At 43.9% G+C, this 15,700-nt stretch overlaps 2 protein-coding genes across 4 annotated transcripts; both read right to left on the bottom strand.

The window, feature by feature from the left end:
• Positions 1 to 480: 480 nt before the first annotated feature.
• Positions 481 to 13,205, bottom strand: LOC115650187. Of its 3 annotated transcripts, XM_030559707.1 has the most exons (6): positions 12,289 to 13,205; positions 12,121 to 12,186; positions 9,981 to 10,088; positions 9,701 to 9,847; positions 9,373 to 9,561; positions 481 to 910 (listed from the first exon to the last, which is right to left on the bottom strand). In XM_030559707.1, exons 1-6 carry the CDS (start codon positions 12,386 to 12,388, stop codon positions 690 to 692), a joined length of 831 nt encoding a protein of 276 aa, XP_030415567.1. In that variant the 5' UTR covers positions 12,389 to 13,205; the 3' UTR covers positions 481 to 689. The 3 variants fall into 3 exon arrangements, with proteins under 3 accessions (XP_030415567.1, XP_030415565.1, XP_030415566.1); XM_030559705.1 differs by lacking the exon at positions 481 to 910 and having other exon boundaries at positions 6,315 to 9,561; XM_030559706.1 differs by lacking the exons at positions 481 to 910; positions 9,701 to 9,847 and having other exon boundaries at positions 6,315 to 9,561.
• Positions 13,206 to 13,793: 588 nt separating this feature from the next.
• On the bottom strand, positions 13,794 to 15,001 carry LOC115651160. Its single transcript, XM_030562119.1, has 3 exons — positions 14,377 to 15,001; positions 13,915 to 14,241; positions 13,794 to 13,820 (listed from the first exon to the last, which is right to left on the bottom strand). The coding sequence occupies exons 1-3, from the start codon at positions 14,656 to 14,658 to the stop codon at positions 13,794 to 13,796; spliced, it is 636 nt and encodes a 211-aa protein (XP_030417979.1). The 5' UTR covers positions 14,659 to 15,001.
• Positions 15,002 to 15,700: the final 699 nt, after the last annotated feature.

Raw genomic sequence — 15,700 nt, 5'->3', positions numbered from 1 at the left:
GAGATGGTCATGAACTACGACCCTGTAGGTAGAAAAGTGAGACTTAAATCTACCAATTTTAACTATGGGTTTTCTACTGGCGGGGAACTAGCTAACATTTTGGGTTTGGGCCCAAAACGCAATGTCCAAAAATTTTCCTTCTCGGCAGACATTACAGGGGGTTTTAACTCCTTGTATCTGTACACGGATATTGTAGAACACCAGTTTGTGGGGGACTTTTCTGTTCCCCTGTTACGCTGCGTCCCTGTCCAAGGAAGGAACAATGAGTTTGTTACCATCACCTATGATAAACCTCATTACGTTCCTGTTAGTAAACACCACATCGACACCATTACCATTGAAATAAAGACAGATCAGAACAGACATGTCTCATTTCGCTTCGGCAAGGTGATCATCAAGCTGCATTTGCGACCGCGGAGAGAGCGAGGTTTCTAAAAAGCAAAAAAAAACACTATTATGGCGATCATAAAAATTATGGCGACCCCACCATCTACAGGAACTATTACAAAGCCCAGGCTGGATACGCCCTTCCTGGATATCATGGGGCCCCCGTGATGTACGGGGCTGGTGTGGGTGGAATATTTCGTAGCCTCTTTCGAAAAGCTGTACCGCTTTTGAGGAGGGGGCTAGAGATTATTAAGCCCCACGTAAAAAACCGCCGCTCAAAACATAGCTAAAGATGTGGTAGGTCATGTCTCCCGTGCTGTTCTGGAGAAGGTGGGGAATACAGCTTCACAGGAAGGATCAGGGCTGATGTACATTAAAAGGAGGAAGAAAAGAAAGAGAAATACGTCATACCCGAGACGCACAGGTCCCCCAAAACCTTTTAAAAGAAGGGCTTTGACACGCAGAGCCGGCCATAAACGAAAGTCCAAGAAGCAGCCTGGGCAAAAGAGGAGACGCGCTCTGCCTGGTAAAAGAGACATATTTTAATCAATATGGCTTTTGTTCACTGCGGGTCTGAAGAGTGCACCAAATCCGAACTAGACTTGTTTCAAATAGCCCCTACGCAGACCAGCATCGAGAAAAGCATTTACATCGAGGTGCCACCTCTATCGGCCGTTACGGAGTCTGCCCCCATTGACTTTTTTATAGCAGGGAATGGCATAGATTATATGGATTTAAACAACACGCTGCTTTACCTGTGTTGCAAGATTGTAAAAGGAGACGGAACTGAACTTGCTGCGGACGCCGAAGTGGGCCTGGTGAATTACCCCGTGGCCTCTATTTTCAGTCAGTTGGATGTTACGCTGGGAGACCGCCTTGTAAGCCAAAGCAACAACTGTTACCCTTACAGGGCCTTTATAGAATCAGTGCTCAATTACAGCGATGACACCCTCGCCACGCAATTTTCTGCCGGCCTGTTTTACAAAGACACTGCTGGACAACATGAAAAAACAGAGTTGGATGGAGAGAATCTAGGGTTTGTGAAGCGTGCAAAGCTGACGGCCCAGAGCAGAACGGTAGAGCTGCTGGGCCATCTACACAGTGACCTGTTTTTTCAAGAAAAACTTTTGTTAAACGGAGTGGATGTGAAAATTAAACTGACACGCAGTAAAGACGCCTTCTGTTTAATGGGCAGTGCGGCTGAAGGCTTTAAACTGCGCATTGTATCAGCGTCCCTTTTTGTGAAGAAAGTACGGGTGGCCCCGGGTGTCCGTTTGGGGCATGCAGAGGCCCTGCTTGCCGCTAATGCTAAATACCCCGTGGACCGTGTGGGAATGAAAGTGTTTAGCATCCCTGCAGGCAGCAGGGTCAGTAACCAGGAAAACCTGTTCTTGGGACAGTTACCCAAAATGCTTGTCCTAGGATTTGTGGATAACGATGCCTTTAGCGGCAGTTACACTAAAAATCCCTTTCATTTTAAACATTACGATATTAATTTTGTGGCCCTGTATGTGGATGGTGAACAGGTACCGACCAAGCCTCTGCAACCGGACTTCGAGGCAGGACGCTGCGTGAGAGAATACATGAATCTGGTACAGACAGCTGGTAAACACATGAAAGATCGTTCTCTGTTAATCGACCGTGAGGAGTTTGCACAGGGTTACACCTTGTTTGCCTTTGACCTGTCTCCCGACCAGGAATGCGCAGATCACTATTCCCTGATTAAAACTGGGAACCTGAGAGCAGAAATACGGTTTGGAAGGGCTTTAACGGTTACCGTCAATATGATTGTGTATGGAGTTTTTGACAACGTCATAGAAATAAATCAAAGAAGAAATGTTCTGTTTGACTACATGTGAACATGGACACCGTGCAGCTCTCACGTGTCTTATCAACGGATCCTTACACAAAAAAGAATTTTTTAGATGTGTTCCCTTGTGATTGGCTCCCTGGAAGCAAGCTGTCTCAGAGGCCCGTAGGTTTGGTGGTGAACACGCATCCACACAACCAACCGGGTGAACACTGGCTCGCCCTGTATCTGGCGGAGCATAACCGTGGAGAGTTTTTTGACTCATATGGGCAACCCCCGAACAGTGTGTTGTTTCCTAAAAGCATTATGAAATTTTTAAACAAAAATGCCACAGACATGGTGTTTCACAATAGACAATTACAAGACCCCCGCTCCGTCGCCTGTGGCTATCACTGCGTGTTTTTTTTACATCATCGTAGCAAGGGTTTATCTTTTGACCGGATTTTAAAATTGTATTCTGACGATTTAGTGCAAAATGACCGGATGGTGATAAATTTTGTAAAAAATAAATTTAAATTTTTGGGCATGCCTAGCCTTGCTCAAAACATGTTTCAACAAGCCCAGACATGTGTATCTTGTAATGATTTTTATAGCCATGTTACCCAATAAAGCACCCCAGGTTAGGGGTTTAAAGAAATTGATGTTTGTCTGTTTTTTAAATGACCAATTGAAAAAATTACACAGATTTTTTAAAAAAAAAATCTAGAAATGTTTTATTTAAAGCAAAACATTACAAGTTTTAAAATTTTTAGAATGTGAAAAACGTTACACACTGAGCCATTGGGCTCTTTTAGCCAATCTTTTTTTTTTTTTATAGGGCAAAAAAGGGGTCACGGATTCCTGATCCACCCCGGTGTCAGCAGTCGAGGCCTTGAGGCGTTCCAAAAGGTCTCTGTTGGCTGCATTGCCCATGACAGAAGATGGTACGTTCAGTTCCGCCATGGCATTCATAAACACATCCCATCCTTTAGGTACACGTTTGCTAGGTACAGAGCGAGTTTGGGTGACAGCCCTGACTAAGTCAAGCATGTTAGAACCATTAACCACAGAGCCTTTGTACACAAAAGACCCTTTATCATTCCATGAAGAGAGATTTTTATCCTGCCCCAGTTTATTTAGCAATACTATTGCATTTTTTTTATAACGCTTATTCACATTATCCAGCACCTCCTGAGCAACAGAGTCTGAGTTCTTTGGTGTTTCTGGGGGTTTGGCAGTTACGCTTTGTTCCTGTTCCGGTAGAAACAGACTTATTTTCCCTTTATCCGCATCACTTTGCTTCACGTACGTTAGGTACCTTTGAAGCACGGCGCTGTAAAGTTTAGCCTTTTCGTATTCGGCCAGGTCAGTTCTTTGAAGAACAGACTTCATTTCAGCATCCAGTAAGCGAGTTGCTGCTGTTCTGATATTTTCCTCTGCTGGAGGGGGAGCCCTTAATTGCTCCAACTGGTGGCTGGGCACCAGGTACATTTTTTCTGCATACTCCATTATCGATTAGTTAAAAGCCCTGTTATCAGGGGGATAGCAAAACTTAACAGAGGCCCAATAAACCCCCCAGACTGCTTTACCAGATGCTTTTTTCTTTTAAGTGAAACGCTCTTATTACACAAAGTTTTTATAAGCGTGCGTTTCTTTTTCAACACACGCACTTGATTTTGTGTTAAAGGTATGTTTCCTTTTAAGGTATTGAGCGCTATTTCTGAGATGGCCACTACTAGATCGTCAGAGGCCGAACACAGAATAGCCTTCCTTTGCTGCGGGGACGATTTGCTAAGTAATTTTAAAAGGCCCAGGTTTCTCTTCACGCAGCTAGACATGTTTTCAGTCAGCAGTCCCAGCTGTTAAAAAGGGACCTGCCGATAAGTCATTTCTTTTTATATCCAGCTGTTTTTTTTAAAGTATAAACCACTGGCCAGTCTGGAGGGAAAAGACCGGTTCTTAGTCTATAAGCTTCCGGTGTGGAAGCATTTAAATCCACCACCAGGTAGCCATAAGGTCTTTTGGTAGCATCCTCAAAAGCTTCTAGAAAGAATTGAGCTTTGCCAGGGTACATTTGCCGAGCGAGCGTAGCAATTTGTAATTTATCCCTGGGGTTTTTGAATAGAACCATGTACTTTGTGTTTAGGTTAATTGTGCGACTCTTTTTTCCCTGACAAAATACGTTCTGAACTATATACATAATGCTCAGGTTTCTGTGATGCACGTACTTGGTAAAAGCTTTCTCGATTTCACCGCTTTCACAAGCAGAGTTCATCAGATCGTCTATGATAACCATATTTACTTTATTAGTAGGAAACAAACTGTCATCATCCAAAGCATCAGGCAACCCCTCCATAAAATTGATAAAGGGATATTTACAGAGCAGTTCTTTATACAGAGGTTGCCAACAACTATAACACCACACGATATTCTCAGGCATAACAGATAGTGTTTGTTTGGCATTATTCAACACATTTTTTATAAAGTAACTTTTTCCGCAGTTGCTAGGCCCCGCAAGAATTGCGGAAAAGGGGTGTTTCCACCTCGTATCCATTTTTTTCAAAAGCCGTAGGGCAGGGTTTTAAAACCTTTTCCTAGGACCCTCTTGTTATAAACCACTTTTTGTGTTTTTTTAAGGGTTTTTGTTTCTATTTGCCACTGGTTTTTGTTTCTTACAATAGAGGGCTGCTGCACCTCTATCTTTTTTGAGGTGTTTTCGTTATCTCGCAGGCCCGTGCAGTAGTCCAGGACTAGATCTTTTAAACTTTCAAAGTTGATTTTTTCACAGTTTGCTACGTTTAGGGTAATACCTTTGACTTTTATACAGGCCTTTCCTCCAGACAACTTATACCCATACGTTTTTGGGCCTGCCGACACAAACTCGGTGATGTGTTGATCTGGCGGGAGCTCACTTGTGAGTTCCCCTAAATAATCCCCCAAAGGGGGATTCCAGGCACCCTCCCTTTTCACAAATATCACCGAGTCAGTGTCGTGGTACAGGCACCGCTCTTGCAAACCGTCTAGCAGACTGTATAATTCTAAGCGGGCATAAGCGGTGGTGAAACAGGCTATGACAACATTGGTATTGCCAGAGACAGAGTACCGTTCTTTTGCATGCTTCCAAGACACGCACGCTGTTTCATCATCGATAAACTCGCAGGATGAAACCTTGTAATTGGGGGAAAATAGGTACTGCAAGAGTTCGTCAGGGTCTCTCACGATGCTGGTGTTGGGTAGGTTGGTTCTTTGGCCGAATTTACCCCACAGAGAATTTAAAAACAGTTTAGCGATTTGGCGTTTAGCAGGGTTTGATCTGATCTCATGTTGGCGTAAACGCACGCCTTCTTTCTGGCAGAAATCGCTAACGTACTTATTTTGTTTTTCCTCGTTGGTGCACCAACTGGGATACCCTGAAGCCTCTTGTTTCTGGCGGAGGTGTAATTTTATGTACTCTGAAAAGAGTTTATTAGATTTTTCATTAAAATGCCAGATTTCATAGATTTTAGCCACCACGTACCCCTTCGCTATAGCCGCGTTCAATTCCACCGTGCACCAAGTCCCCAGGATGGCCCGCTCCTCGTCAGTATGGGTGCATGTCTCCTGCTGCTCGGTTTCCGCACAGGTTTGGCATAGCGGGAACATAAGCTTGCCACCCACTCTGACGGGTAGCAATGGGAAAAACAGGCCTCGTGGGGGGTAAACTTTAACTTTTGCAATTCCAAAATAATTTGCCAGGGGTCCAAATTTGTCATAAAGTATATCGGGGTGTCCGATAGGGTATTCTTTGGTTTTGTTTACGAAAGGGTACAGGCTGGTAAAATCATAATAGTGGATTTCTTCCCCGGGGTTAGGCTTGTAATACAGGCGGATAGCGTTTGTTCTCCCCCCAAAAAGAGCATCTCTAGGCACAAGAGGCTGGGGTAACTGGGCTCGGTTTAAAAAGTCTGCCAACTCCCTGTCTGTTTCTTTCATCACCTCCCACTCGTGCTCCCAAAGAGTCCTCACTACAAAACCAAGTCGTTTCAGATAGTCAGCCTTGAGCTGCGTCTTGTAATAAAGAAACCCAAAAGATGTCCCCGTCATAGGATTTTGTGCTTTTTCACAATAACAGGTGACACAGCCGAGGAAAAAACATCCATTAAACTCAAAGGCTGTGCGTAGCCCATCAACATCGGCATAACCGTCTAAAAAGTAGGGTCCTACCTGTAGTTCCCCACCCTGTAAAGCATGCCGTATTTGTATATTTTCTTTGTAAGAGATATACAACAGCCACTGAATAGATGGGGTTGAATATCTTTTTTTCTGCCTGTGATAGTTGTCTGGAGGCAGAAGAGCTACTGTGTTAGGCTCCAAAAACATAAACCTGTACATAGCCATGCAAACAGATGCCAGTGTTATGTACTGGAATGGATCTATGCACAGTTTTACTTCGGTGAATTTACCAGGTTCTTTCTCTACTACATCTCCCTTCTCCGTCATTTTCATGATCTCTTTTCTGTATAGAATACAAGCCTGTCTCAAAATTTTGACATCCTGCTGACAGTAATACGCGAGCTCTTTCTGCAAGTCAAACACCTCAGAACTGTGGTCCTGATACCAGTCGAGAAACTCTGTTTTCTCCCTGGGCATCATGCTTTCTACACCATAGTGTGCCACACTGGGCATAGGTCCCACATAATTTTGATTTTTTACAGTGTTAAAAAAATGTGGAAAATAACCTTTGCACCCTTCAAATCCCAATGCCTGCGGTAGCTTGCTAAGCTTCATGGGCAAGAAGTTTAAAGAGTCTATAAAACGAATCCCCAGGGCCTTCACTTCCACACACATTAGTTTACTACCCTGAGTGATCAGTTCTATGCACATCTTTTCCTTCAGTAACTGCCTAACGATGAAGTACGCATCATAACCTTTGGAATTGTGCGCTAGGAACGTATAGTCGCGAAACTCTTTGCCGATAAAGGTCTTAACAAAGACAGACAGACACTCATCGCCCTTAAATTCCCAGGATTTTTCTGGATTTAAGGACATAGCAAAAATGTAATTGGGAGTGTGCAACCCAGTCTCCTGCATGCATTCAAAATCATAAAAAATATACTTTTCTGAGGATTCAGGCTTTCTAAGGCTATCCATAAAACAAAAGTGACTGTCTACATCACCAACAATCAAACCCTGACACTGCTTACATCGCCTCCCTTTACACTTATGCCGCTTGTTCACGTAAGACTGACACTTATCACACAAAGTTTTAGACAGGCATTCAACTTGGTTTTTTGATGCACAGTCGATATGTCTGTCTAAACATTCTTTGGATCGACAATACAGTCTACAGCTAGGACACCGCAGCTGCACGCCCACGCTGTCTGAGCACGTTACACTCAAGCAGAGGCGGCAACGATACCTACAAGAGTGGTCGTGGCTGTACACCGTGTGGCAAAACTCACAATAATTTTTCGCTCCAAACAACTTTTTCACATCCAGAACTCCATAGTAATGCTCATCGTGCAACAGGATGAAATAAGTCTTGGGGTACGTGAGGCCTCCTGTTTTAAAAAAGCCCCAGCCACCTTTTTCCGTATAAAGCACCACGTGTATGTTCACTCCTAAATGCTGTTCAAACTTTGCTACGTCACTGACCAGAATCTTTTTTTGATCTGACCACCCCAGTTTCTCATGCAACTTTCTCGCCTCCGCTAACAATTCCGTGTCCGTAGGTTTACGATCGGACATGACGGCCAAAAGGCCACCAGCAAAACACAGATTGGTACCGGTGTAAGTCAGGTCTACCAAACACTGTCTTTTTTTATGAATAATTTGACTACTAAGGATAGAATTTAAAACTCTACGAGCACCCCCACCCCTGTTTTTCACAACTGTCACAACAAGGCGCAATGTCCCATCGAGATGCAACTCTCTATTGCTCTGTAGCAGCTTTGAGGTCTGATTTAAGAAATCCTCAGCAGATAGCTCATCCCTAGTTCTTCTGACTGAAAACAAAGGGTTAGCTAAATTACGGCTCTCTAAACGTAACTGAACGTAATCATCAGGGCCTACCCTACCATTAACATCATCGAGCACCAACTGTATTCCTTGGTGTATGGCTTCAACAACCTGCTGAGCTGAATTTACTTGCTCAAGATTGACAAAACGAAATTCCTCACAATATACTGACCCCCCAAATCTAGGTAATTCATGTTGCCAACTTCTCACTCTTTCCATATACACCTCTGCATTTTCGGGGTTACTTGGGGGTTCCTCTATGGGATCATTAGAGGGATCTTCTACATCAGATGCTATTTGGGAGTCAAACTCTGAGAAGCCTCCATGAGGGTCATTGGAAGTAGAATGGGGCCTGTCTAGAGAGCCCTCTGGGGAATTTGCTAAACCAGAGTCTGATTCCATCTCCCCATTTTCAGAGAAGCCAGTCTGAGAGCCTCCAGTAGGAGGCATCTCTCTTTGTTTTTTTTTCCTCATTACCTCTTTAGCCCTTTTTAAGATTTTTACAGCCACCCTGGCCTGAAACTTTTTGGCAGCCATCCGTTTATCCCTCAAGCGCTGTCCCCCCTTTTGTTTACACATAAGCTGATGTGTACTCTGGAGGGTGCCCCTTTTACCCAGGCCCCTTTCCACGACTAGTCATGCCTGCTCAGAGACACCCTTTTCAGCCCTCCTGTCTTTTAACATTGCTCTGAACAAAGCATCATATTTTTCCCAAGTCTTTCTAGAAGGCCGTTCTTTTAGACTCCCCGAGGATACAGCATCCATCACTTTTCTGATGGAAGCATCAAACTCTTCCCAAACACTAGAACTTGGGGGAGCTGTGGCGAGCTTATGGTTTTGGGAGAATGTTTTGTCAGTGCTCGGTGTTTTATTCACAACCCCTAGAGCGCATGCTCCGGGTTTGTGAACGTGGGCATTTTCTTTCACAGTTTTCTCAGGGCTTGCTGTGGCGGTGGCCGCTGAAGAACTGGAATTGTGTTTGTGTGGTTGCAACACCTTGGCATCGCAGAAGCTTCTAGTCCATGGTTTTTTATATGGAGCCCATACATCACATGCTCCAGGTTTGCGCACCTTCAGAACCCCTAGAGTGCGTGCTCTGGGTTTGTGAATGTGGGCATTTTCGCTCACAGTTTTCTCAGGGCTTGGTGTGGCTGTAGCCGCTGAGCAACTGGAGTTGTGTTTGTGTGGTTGCTTTTTACCAGAGTCTTTTGTTTTGTCCTTGGGTTTCACGTATATGAGGTCTGGGCTGCCCGGATGCTTCATCTGCACTTCAGTGCTGTTTTGCGTTGTTAAAGGTCTCAAAGCAGATTTTTGGTTCTTTGGTAGTTCTTCTGGAGGAGGTGTGCTTGTAGCGCTGACTACAGCATTTTCAGAAAGGTTGCCCATGCCTATGAGGGGAAAGAAACCATAACAGTTTACAAAAAAAACTGAATTTTACCATCTCTCTCTCTCTCACCCACACCTGTGTATTTACTTAATACACAAAACCTCATAGAACAACTAAACCAATAAGCAAAATATATTTACTGGGCTTCATCTGTCCATCAGTCACTGATGCTGGTAAATTTTCCTTTTCAGTTGTCTCCTCTCTTTTTCTTTTGAGTTTCTTTGGTGGTTCTGGAGGAGGTGTCCTTGTAGCGCTGACTACAGTATTTTCAGAAAGGTTGCCCATGCCTATGAGGGGAAAAAAAACACATGTTACAAAAAAAACCTGAACCTTACCATCTCTCTCTCACCCACACCTATGTATTTACTTAAAATACAAAACCTCATAGAACAACTAAACCAATAAGCCAAATATATTTACTAGGCTTCATCCGTCCATCAGTCACTGATGCTGGTGAATTTTCCTTTTCAGCTGTCTCCTCTCTTTTTCTTTTGAGTTTGTTTTCCCTCTGGTCATGTTTTGACAGTACTGTGGAGCAAACACATAAAACCATCTTGTAAAACTTAAATTATATATATTCATTCAGCAGGGTGTTTTTCTATTTAAAAATCATAGCTTTACAACAAAATAATCATTTCTGGCCCTACAATAAACATCTTATTTTGCAAAATAAAAACCAAAAACTGCTTTTTAAAAATCCATTATGCACAGTAAAAACCAAATACTTTTTAAAAAAACTTATGCCTTCACAAATCCCCCTTGCCCCCCCCATCCCAGCTTTATAACACACACACACCAAATCATGCTTGCAGCCACACACACACACACACACTTTTCAAAAACCCACATGCCTTTTAAAAACCAGTTGCACCCCCTCCACACACTCCTCTGCATTTAAAAGCCCATGTGTTTGGGCCTTTCCCCCTCAAAGCCCATTTTTAAACACACACCACATTATGTACAGTAACAAAAAACCTGTTTAAAACAAACCAAATACTTTTGTAAAAAACCTATGCTTTCACAAATCCCCCCCCCCAATCCCAAATCAAGCTTGCAGCCACACACACACCAAATCATGCTTGCAGCCACACACACACTTTTCAAAAACCCACATGCCTTTTAAAAACCAGTTGCACCCCCCCACACACACACTCCTCTGCATTTAAAAGCCCATGTGTTTGGGCCTTTCCCCCTCAAAGCCCATTTTTAAACACACACCACATTATGTACAGTAACAAAAAACCTGTTTAAAACAAACCAAATACTTTTGTAAAAAACCTATGCTTTCACAAATCCCCCCCCCCATCCCAAATCAAGCTTGCAGCCACACACTTTTCAAAAGCCCACATGCATTTAAAAACCAGTTGCACCCCACCCTACCCCTCTGCATTTAAAAGCCCATGAGTTTGGGCCTTTCCCCTCAAAGCCCATTTTAAACACACACCACATTATGTACAGTAACAAAAAAACCTGTTTAAAACAAACCAAATACTTTTGTAAAAAACCTATGCCTTCACAAATCCCCCCCACCCCCCCCATCCCAAATCAAGCTTGCAGCCACACACTTTTCAAAAGCCCACATGCATTTAAAACCAGTTGCAGCCCACCCTACCCCTCTGCATTTAAAAGCCCATGAGTTTGGGCCTTTCCCCTCAAAGCCCATTTTAAACACACACCACATTATGTACAGTAACAAAAAAACCTGTTTAAAACAAACCAAATACTTTTGTAAAAAACCTATGCCTTCACAAATCCCCCCCACCCCCCCATCCCAAATCAAGCTTGCAGCCACACACTTTTCAAAAGCCCACATGCATTTAAAAACCAGTTGCAGCTCCCCTACCCCTCTGCATTTAAAAGCCCATGAGTTTGGGTCTTTTCCCCTCAAAGACCATTTTAAACACACACCACATTATGTACAGTAACAAAAAAACCTGTTTAAAACAAACCAAATACTTTTGTAAAAAACCTATGCCTTCACAAATCCCCCCACCCACCCCCCCCATCCCAAATCAAGCTTGCAGCCACACACTTTTTCAAAAGCCCACATGCATTTTAAAAACCAGTTGCAGCCCACCCTACCCCCTCTGCATTTAAAAGCCCATGAGTTTGGGCCTTTCCCCCTCAAAGCCCATTTTAAACACACACCACATTATGTACAGTAACAAAAAAACCTGTTTAAAACAAACCAAATACTTTTGTAAAAAACCTATGCCTTCACAAATCCCCCCCACCCCCCCATCCCAAATCAAGCTTGCAGCCACACACTTTTTCAAAAGCCCACATGCATTTAAAAACCAGTTGCAGCCCACCCTACCCCTCTGCATTTAAAAGCCCATGAGTTTGGGCCTTTCCCCTCAAAGCCCATTTTAAACACACACCACATTATGTACAGTAACAAAAAAAAAACCTGTTTAAAACAAACCAAATACTTTTGTAAAAAACCTATGCCTTCACAAATCCACCCCACCCCACCCCCATCCCAAATCAAGCTTGCAGCCACACACTTTTCAAAAACCCCACATGCATTTTAAAAACCAGTTGTGTAAAAAAAAGTTACCTTTCACTATGGGATAAAGTGTTGCTGGAACATGATTGTTCTGGTTCCCCCCATGTGTGTGTGGGCCTTCAGGTTAAAAACAAGCAAACATGTTAGCATTACCACCAAATCCCTATACTTTTTTAAAATTAACAGTATTAAGCTAACTATAGTTAAAATGGTTTTTACCTTGGCCTGGTGGTAAAATGCAGTTTGAAGTTACTGGTTCCATGCTAAAACAGATCACACTGCAATAAGCATAGGCACCATTATTTACTAAAGACAGCATGGGCAAAAAGTGGCAGTAGTTTCAGAGTTAGAGACAGCAAGCTTACCTCTTTTTGCAGTCCAGCAGTTATGTAAAAAGATTTTCTGTTAAAAGGACAGACTGCAGCATACCTAAGGTTTTTATACCCTCTTAGCCCCATTGTTTCAACATAGTTGCTAACAGGTTAATTTAATCACCACAGCTCTCAAATAATAGATTCTGCAGAACACCCTTTTGTATCTCTGTTGTGGGAACCATGCTATATACACAATAGGGCTTCCTCCACCCCTGTAAGTTAAAATACATTTGTGGCTTTCTTACAGTGTTAAACAGTACCCCATTTCCAAGTGCAGGGTCCCCTTTTGCAAAATCAGTTAATGTCTTGGGGTTGTTTCTTTCATGCTTAAAGTTTGGGGGTGAGGTGTTTTTCTAGCAAGAATGACTCATAGCATTCCACCAACTCCTGGGTCTTTTAAACTGCCCAATAGTGCTCCACCTTTACCCCAGGGGTTACATTTAAACTGTCCAATAGCATTCCACCAACTCCTGGGTCTTTTAAACTGCCCAATAGTGCTTCACCATTACCCCTGGTTACATTTAAACTGTCCAATAGCGTTTCATATTAATCAGAACTCACCATCCAACTCACTAATCAATTGTAACCCTACAGGAACAAAGGTAAGTAATTGCAAACATTCTGGCTATTCAGTGAGGGTGGGGTGTGTGCTTAAACCTATTTATTTCAACAAGCAGGATAGCTCAGTGGCTTAAGTAATGGCTTGGTAAACCCAAGGTTGGGAGTTCAATCCCTGAGAGAGCCACTTAGGGACATGGGATGAAAAAAACCAATATTTGGTCCTGCTGGTAAAAGCAGCTCTCCATAACAACTGTATTATACTCAAACATGTCTGAACTATCCTGTTTGTTTGTTTTTTAGGATTTTTTCCCCTCCCACAACATGCATTTCAGCTTTTTGCTATAAATGAATGTCTTTTACACACACACACACACACACACAAACACAAAAACTAATTCTCACAAAACTATTTATTTATTTTAAAAAGACATACAACTCCTTAAAAACAAACCAAGATGCTTTATTAAAACTTAAGGGCCAAAAGCCTTCTAACAAAACACAGATAGTCACAAACCCACCCACCCCCCTTTTTTTTTTTAATTTACAGCTGCCAAGTTTTATATCGCATGTTTGCACCCTCACCATTCTCTAACTTAATCCTTTTAGATTTCTTACAAATATTCTTTTTCTTAAGCAGGGTTCTGTAACTTCTTGTGCGAACTAGACGGTCAATATAACGTTGTAAGCAGGCATCTTCCGGCTTGGTCATTTTCTTTAAAACACGGTCAGGGTCTCCACTGAATTGCACAGCATTTATCAAAGTCACCCCTTGTGCTAAATGTTCTTGGGTTAGGCACAGACATTGCATAGCATAACCTATGGCAATAACAGTGTTTAGTAAGCTTTCCAAACACAGCTCAGCACACAGGGCCCGGAGCTTGCAGTTTATATCCACTGAAGTCCAAGTCACACAGTCATGGTGCCGTTGGGCTGGCGCATCAATGACACAGCCCTCACAATCTTCAAAAAGCTTTTCCCTAAGGCAGTGTTTAAGGACAGCATAAACAGCAACGCGTACAATAATCCGCATAACTTTTTTACGCTCACGACGTGGCACTGGCTCGGACAGTTCTATGCCTAGCCTCCTCCTAAACTCTTCAAACCCATCATCCTCGGAGCCCTCTTCAACAATTTGTATTGGTGTTGAGCAAAAACATGGTGGGCCCGGTTCATCTTCACTGCTTGATGCAACGCTGTCCAGGGGCTCTGGGTCCTCTAGAAAGGCATCGTCGAGCTCCTGAAAGATTTTCACAAAAAGAAACAGAGTAAGTACCCCAGCTGCTGGGTTTTTTTTTTAATTTACGCAAACCCCTGGTTCCTAGCTTCATTACCCACCCCCTCCTCTACCGCCATTTCTTAATCGTTCATTTACCTGAGTGCCATCTTTTCCATTTGCCTTGTCCACCGGTGACTCTCCCAAGCGGCGATCTGAGGGGGTGGACAAAGAGAGGTCATCAGGCTCTTTGGGATGTCTCACAAGAGTTTCGGGGTCGGATTCCGGCGTATCCAACAACGGCTGGGCCAAAGGGCTCCCCGCAGTCACAACCTCCTCCTCAGAACTGTCGCTGATGTAACGTTTTCTCCGTGGACGGTCAAAGACTCTCGGGGGTAAAACAAAGTCCGAAGCTCTAACGGGGGTGGTAAAGGAGTCCATGTTTTCCTCTGAGCAGCCTTTCCACGCTTTCTAAAACACGTGTCCTTGGTAAGAAAAATGGCCTCCTCTGTTCGGCGCTGGTACTTATGGGGTATTGGTGCTGCACTCGGGTTGGCGGAGGGCCTTGGGAGGAGTTCTTAGAGGGGTCACCCCGGTTGGTCAAAATCTCCTCTCGGGGTGGTCCTTTCGGGAGGAAACCCCTCCTGATTGGTAGAGGGTGGTGGGAGGAGTTCTTAGAGGGGTCACATGACCCTCTTCTAGACGGGGTCATCCACCCCCGGAAGTCGCCCTGATTGGTCAAATCTCCTCTCGGGGTGGTCCTTTCGGGAGGAAACCCCTCCTGATTGGTAGAGGGTGGTGGGAGGAGTTCTTAGAGGGGTCACATGACCCACTTCTAGATAGGTCACCCGCCCCCGGAAGTTGCCCTGATTGGTCAAATCTCCTTTTGGGGTGGTCCTTTTGGGAGGAAACCCCTCCTGATTGGTAGAGGGTGGTGGGAGGAGTTCTTAGAGGGGTCACATGACCCACTTCTAGATAGGTCACCCGCCCCCGGAAGTTGCCCTGATTGGTCAAATCTCCTCTTGGGGTGGTCCTTTCGGGAGGAAACCCCTCCTGATTGGTAGAGGGTGGTGGGAGGAGTTCTTAGAGGGGTCACATGACCCACTTTGCTTCCGGTCATGTGGCCATCTTGACCCCGGAAGTAATACCCCCATAGGGTGGGACTTCCGGTGACAGGTGGGAGGGACTAGAGGGGTCAAGGGGCGGGGTTAGGGGCGGGGTTAGGGTTTGATTGATGGTAGGGCCCTTATACTACTTCTGTGCTAAGATGACCAAGAATTATGTCAGTTAGCCCTGGTGGCATCTGTTCTTTAGAAACAAGGACTAAAACTACCACCAAATAGACTTGAACTGGATACCTAAAGGTAAAAGAAACTATGTTCTGTTATCAACCCCTCTAGCTATGTGGTGCCACTTCCAAATAGGAGAAGTCATTTCCACTGTAGGCTCTCTATAAAACAAAGTCTGACTGTCAAAGCCCACA

The sequence above is a fragment of the Gopherus evgoodei genome, chromosome 4 (assembly GCF_007399415.2).
Source record: "Gopherus evgoodei ecotype Sinaloan lineage chromosome 4, rGopEvg1_v1.p, whole genome shotgun sequence".
Lineage (NCBI taxonomy): Eukaryota > Metazoa > Chordata > Testudines > Testudinidae > Gopherus > Gopherus evgoodei.
Note: the sequence above shows the minus strand (reverse complement) of the source record. Positions and strands in the feature narration are given on the sequence as shown.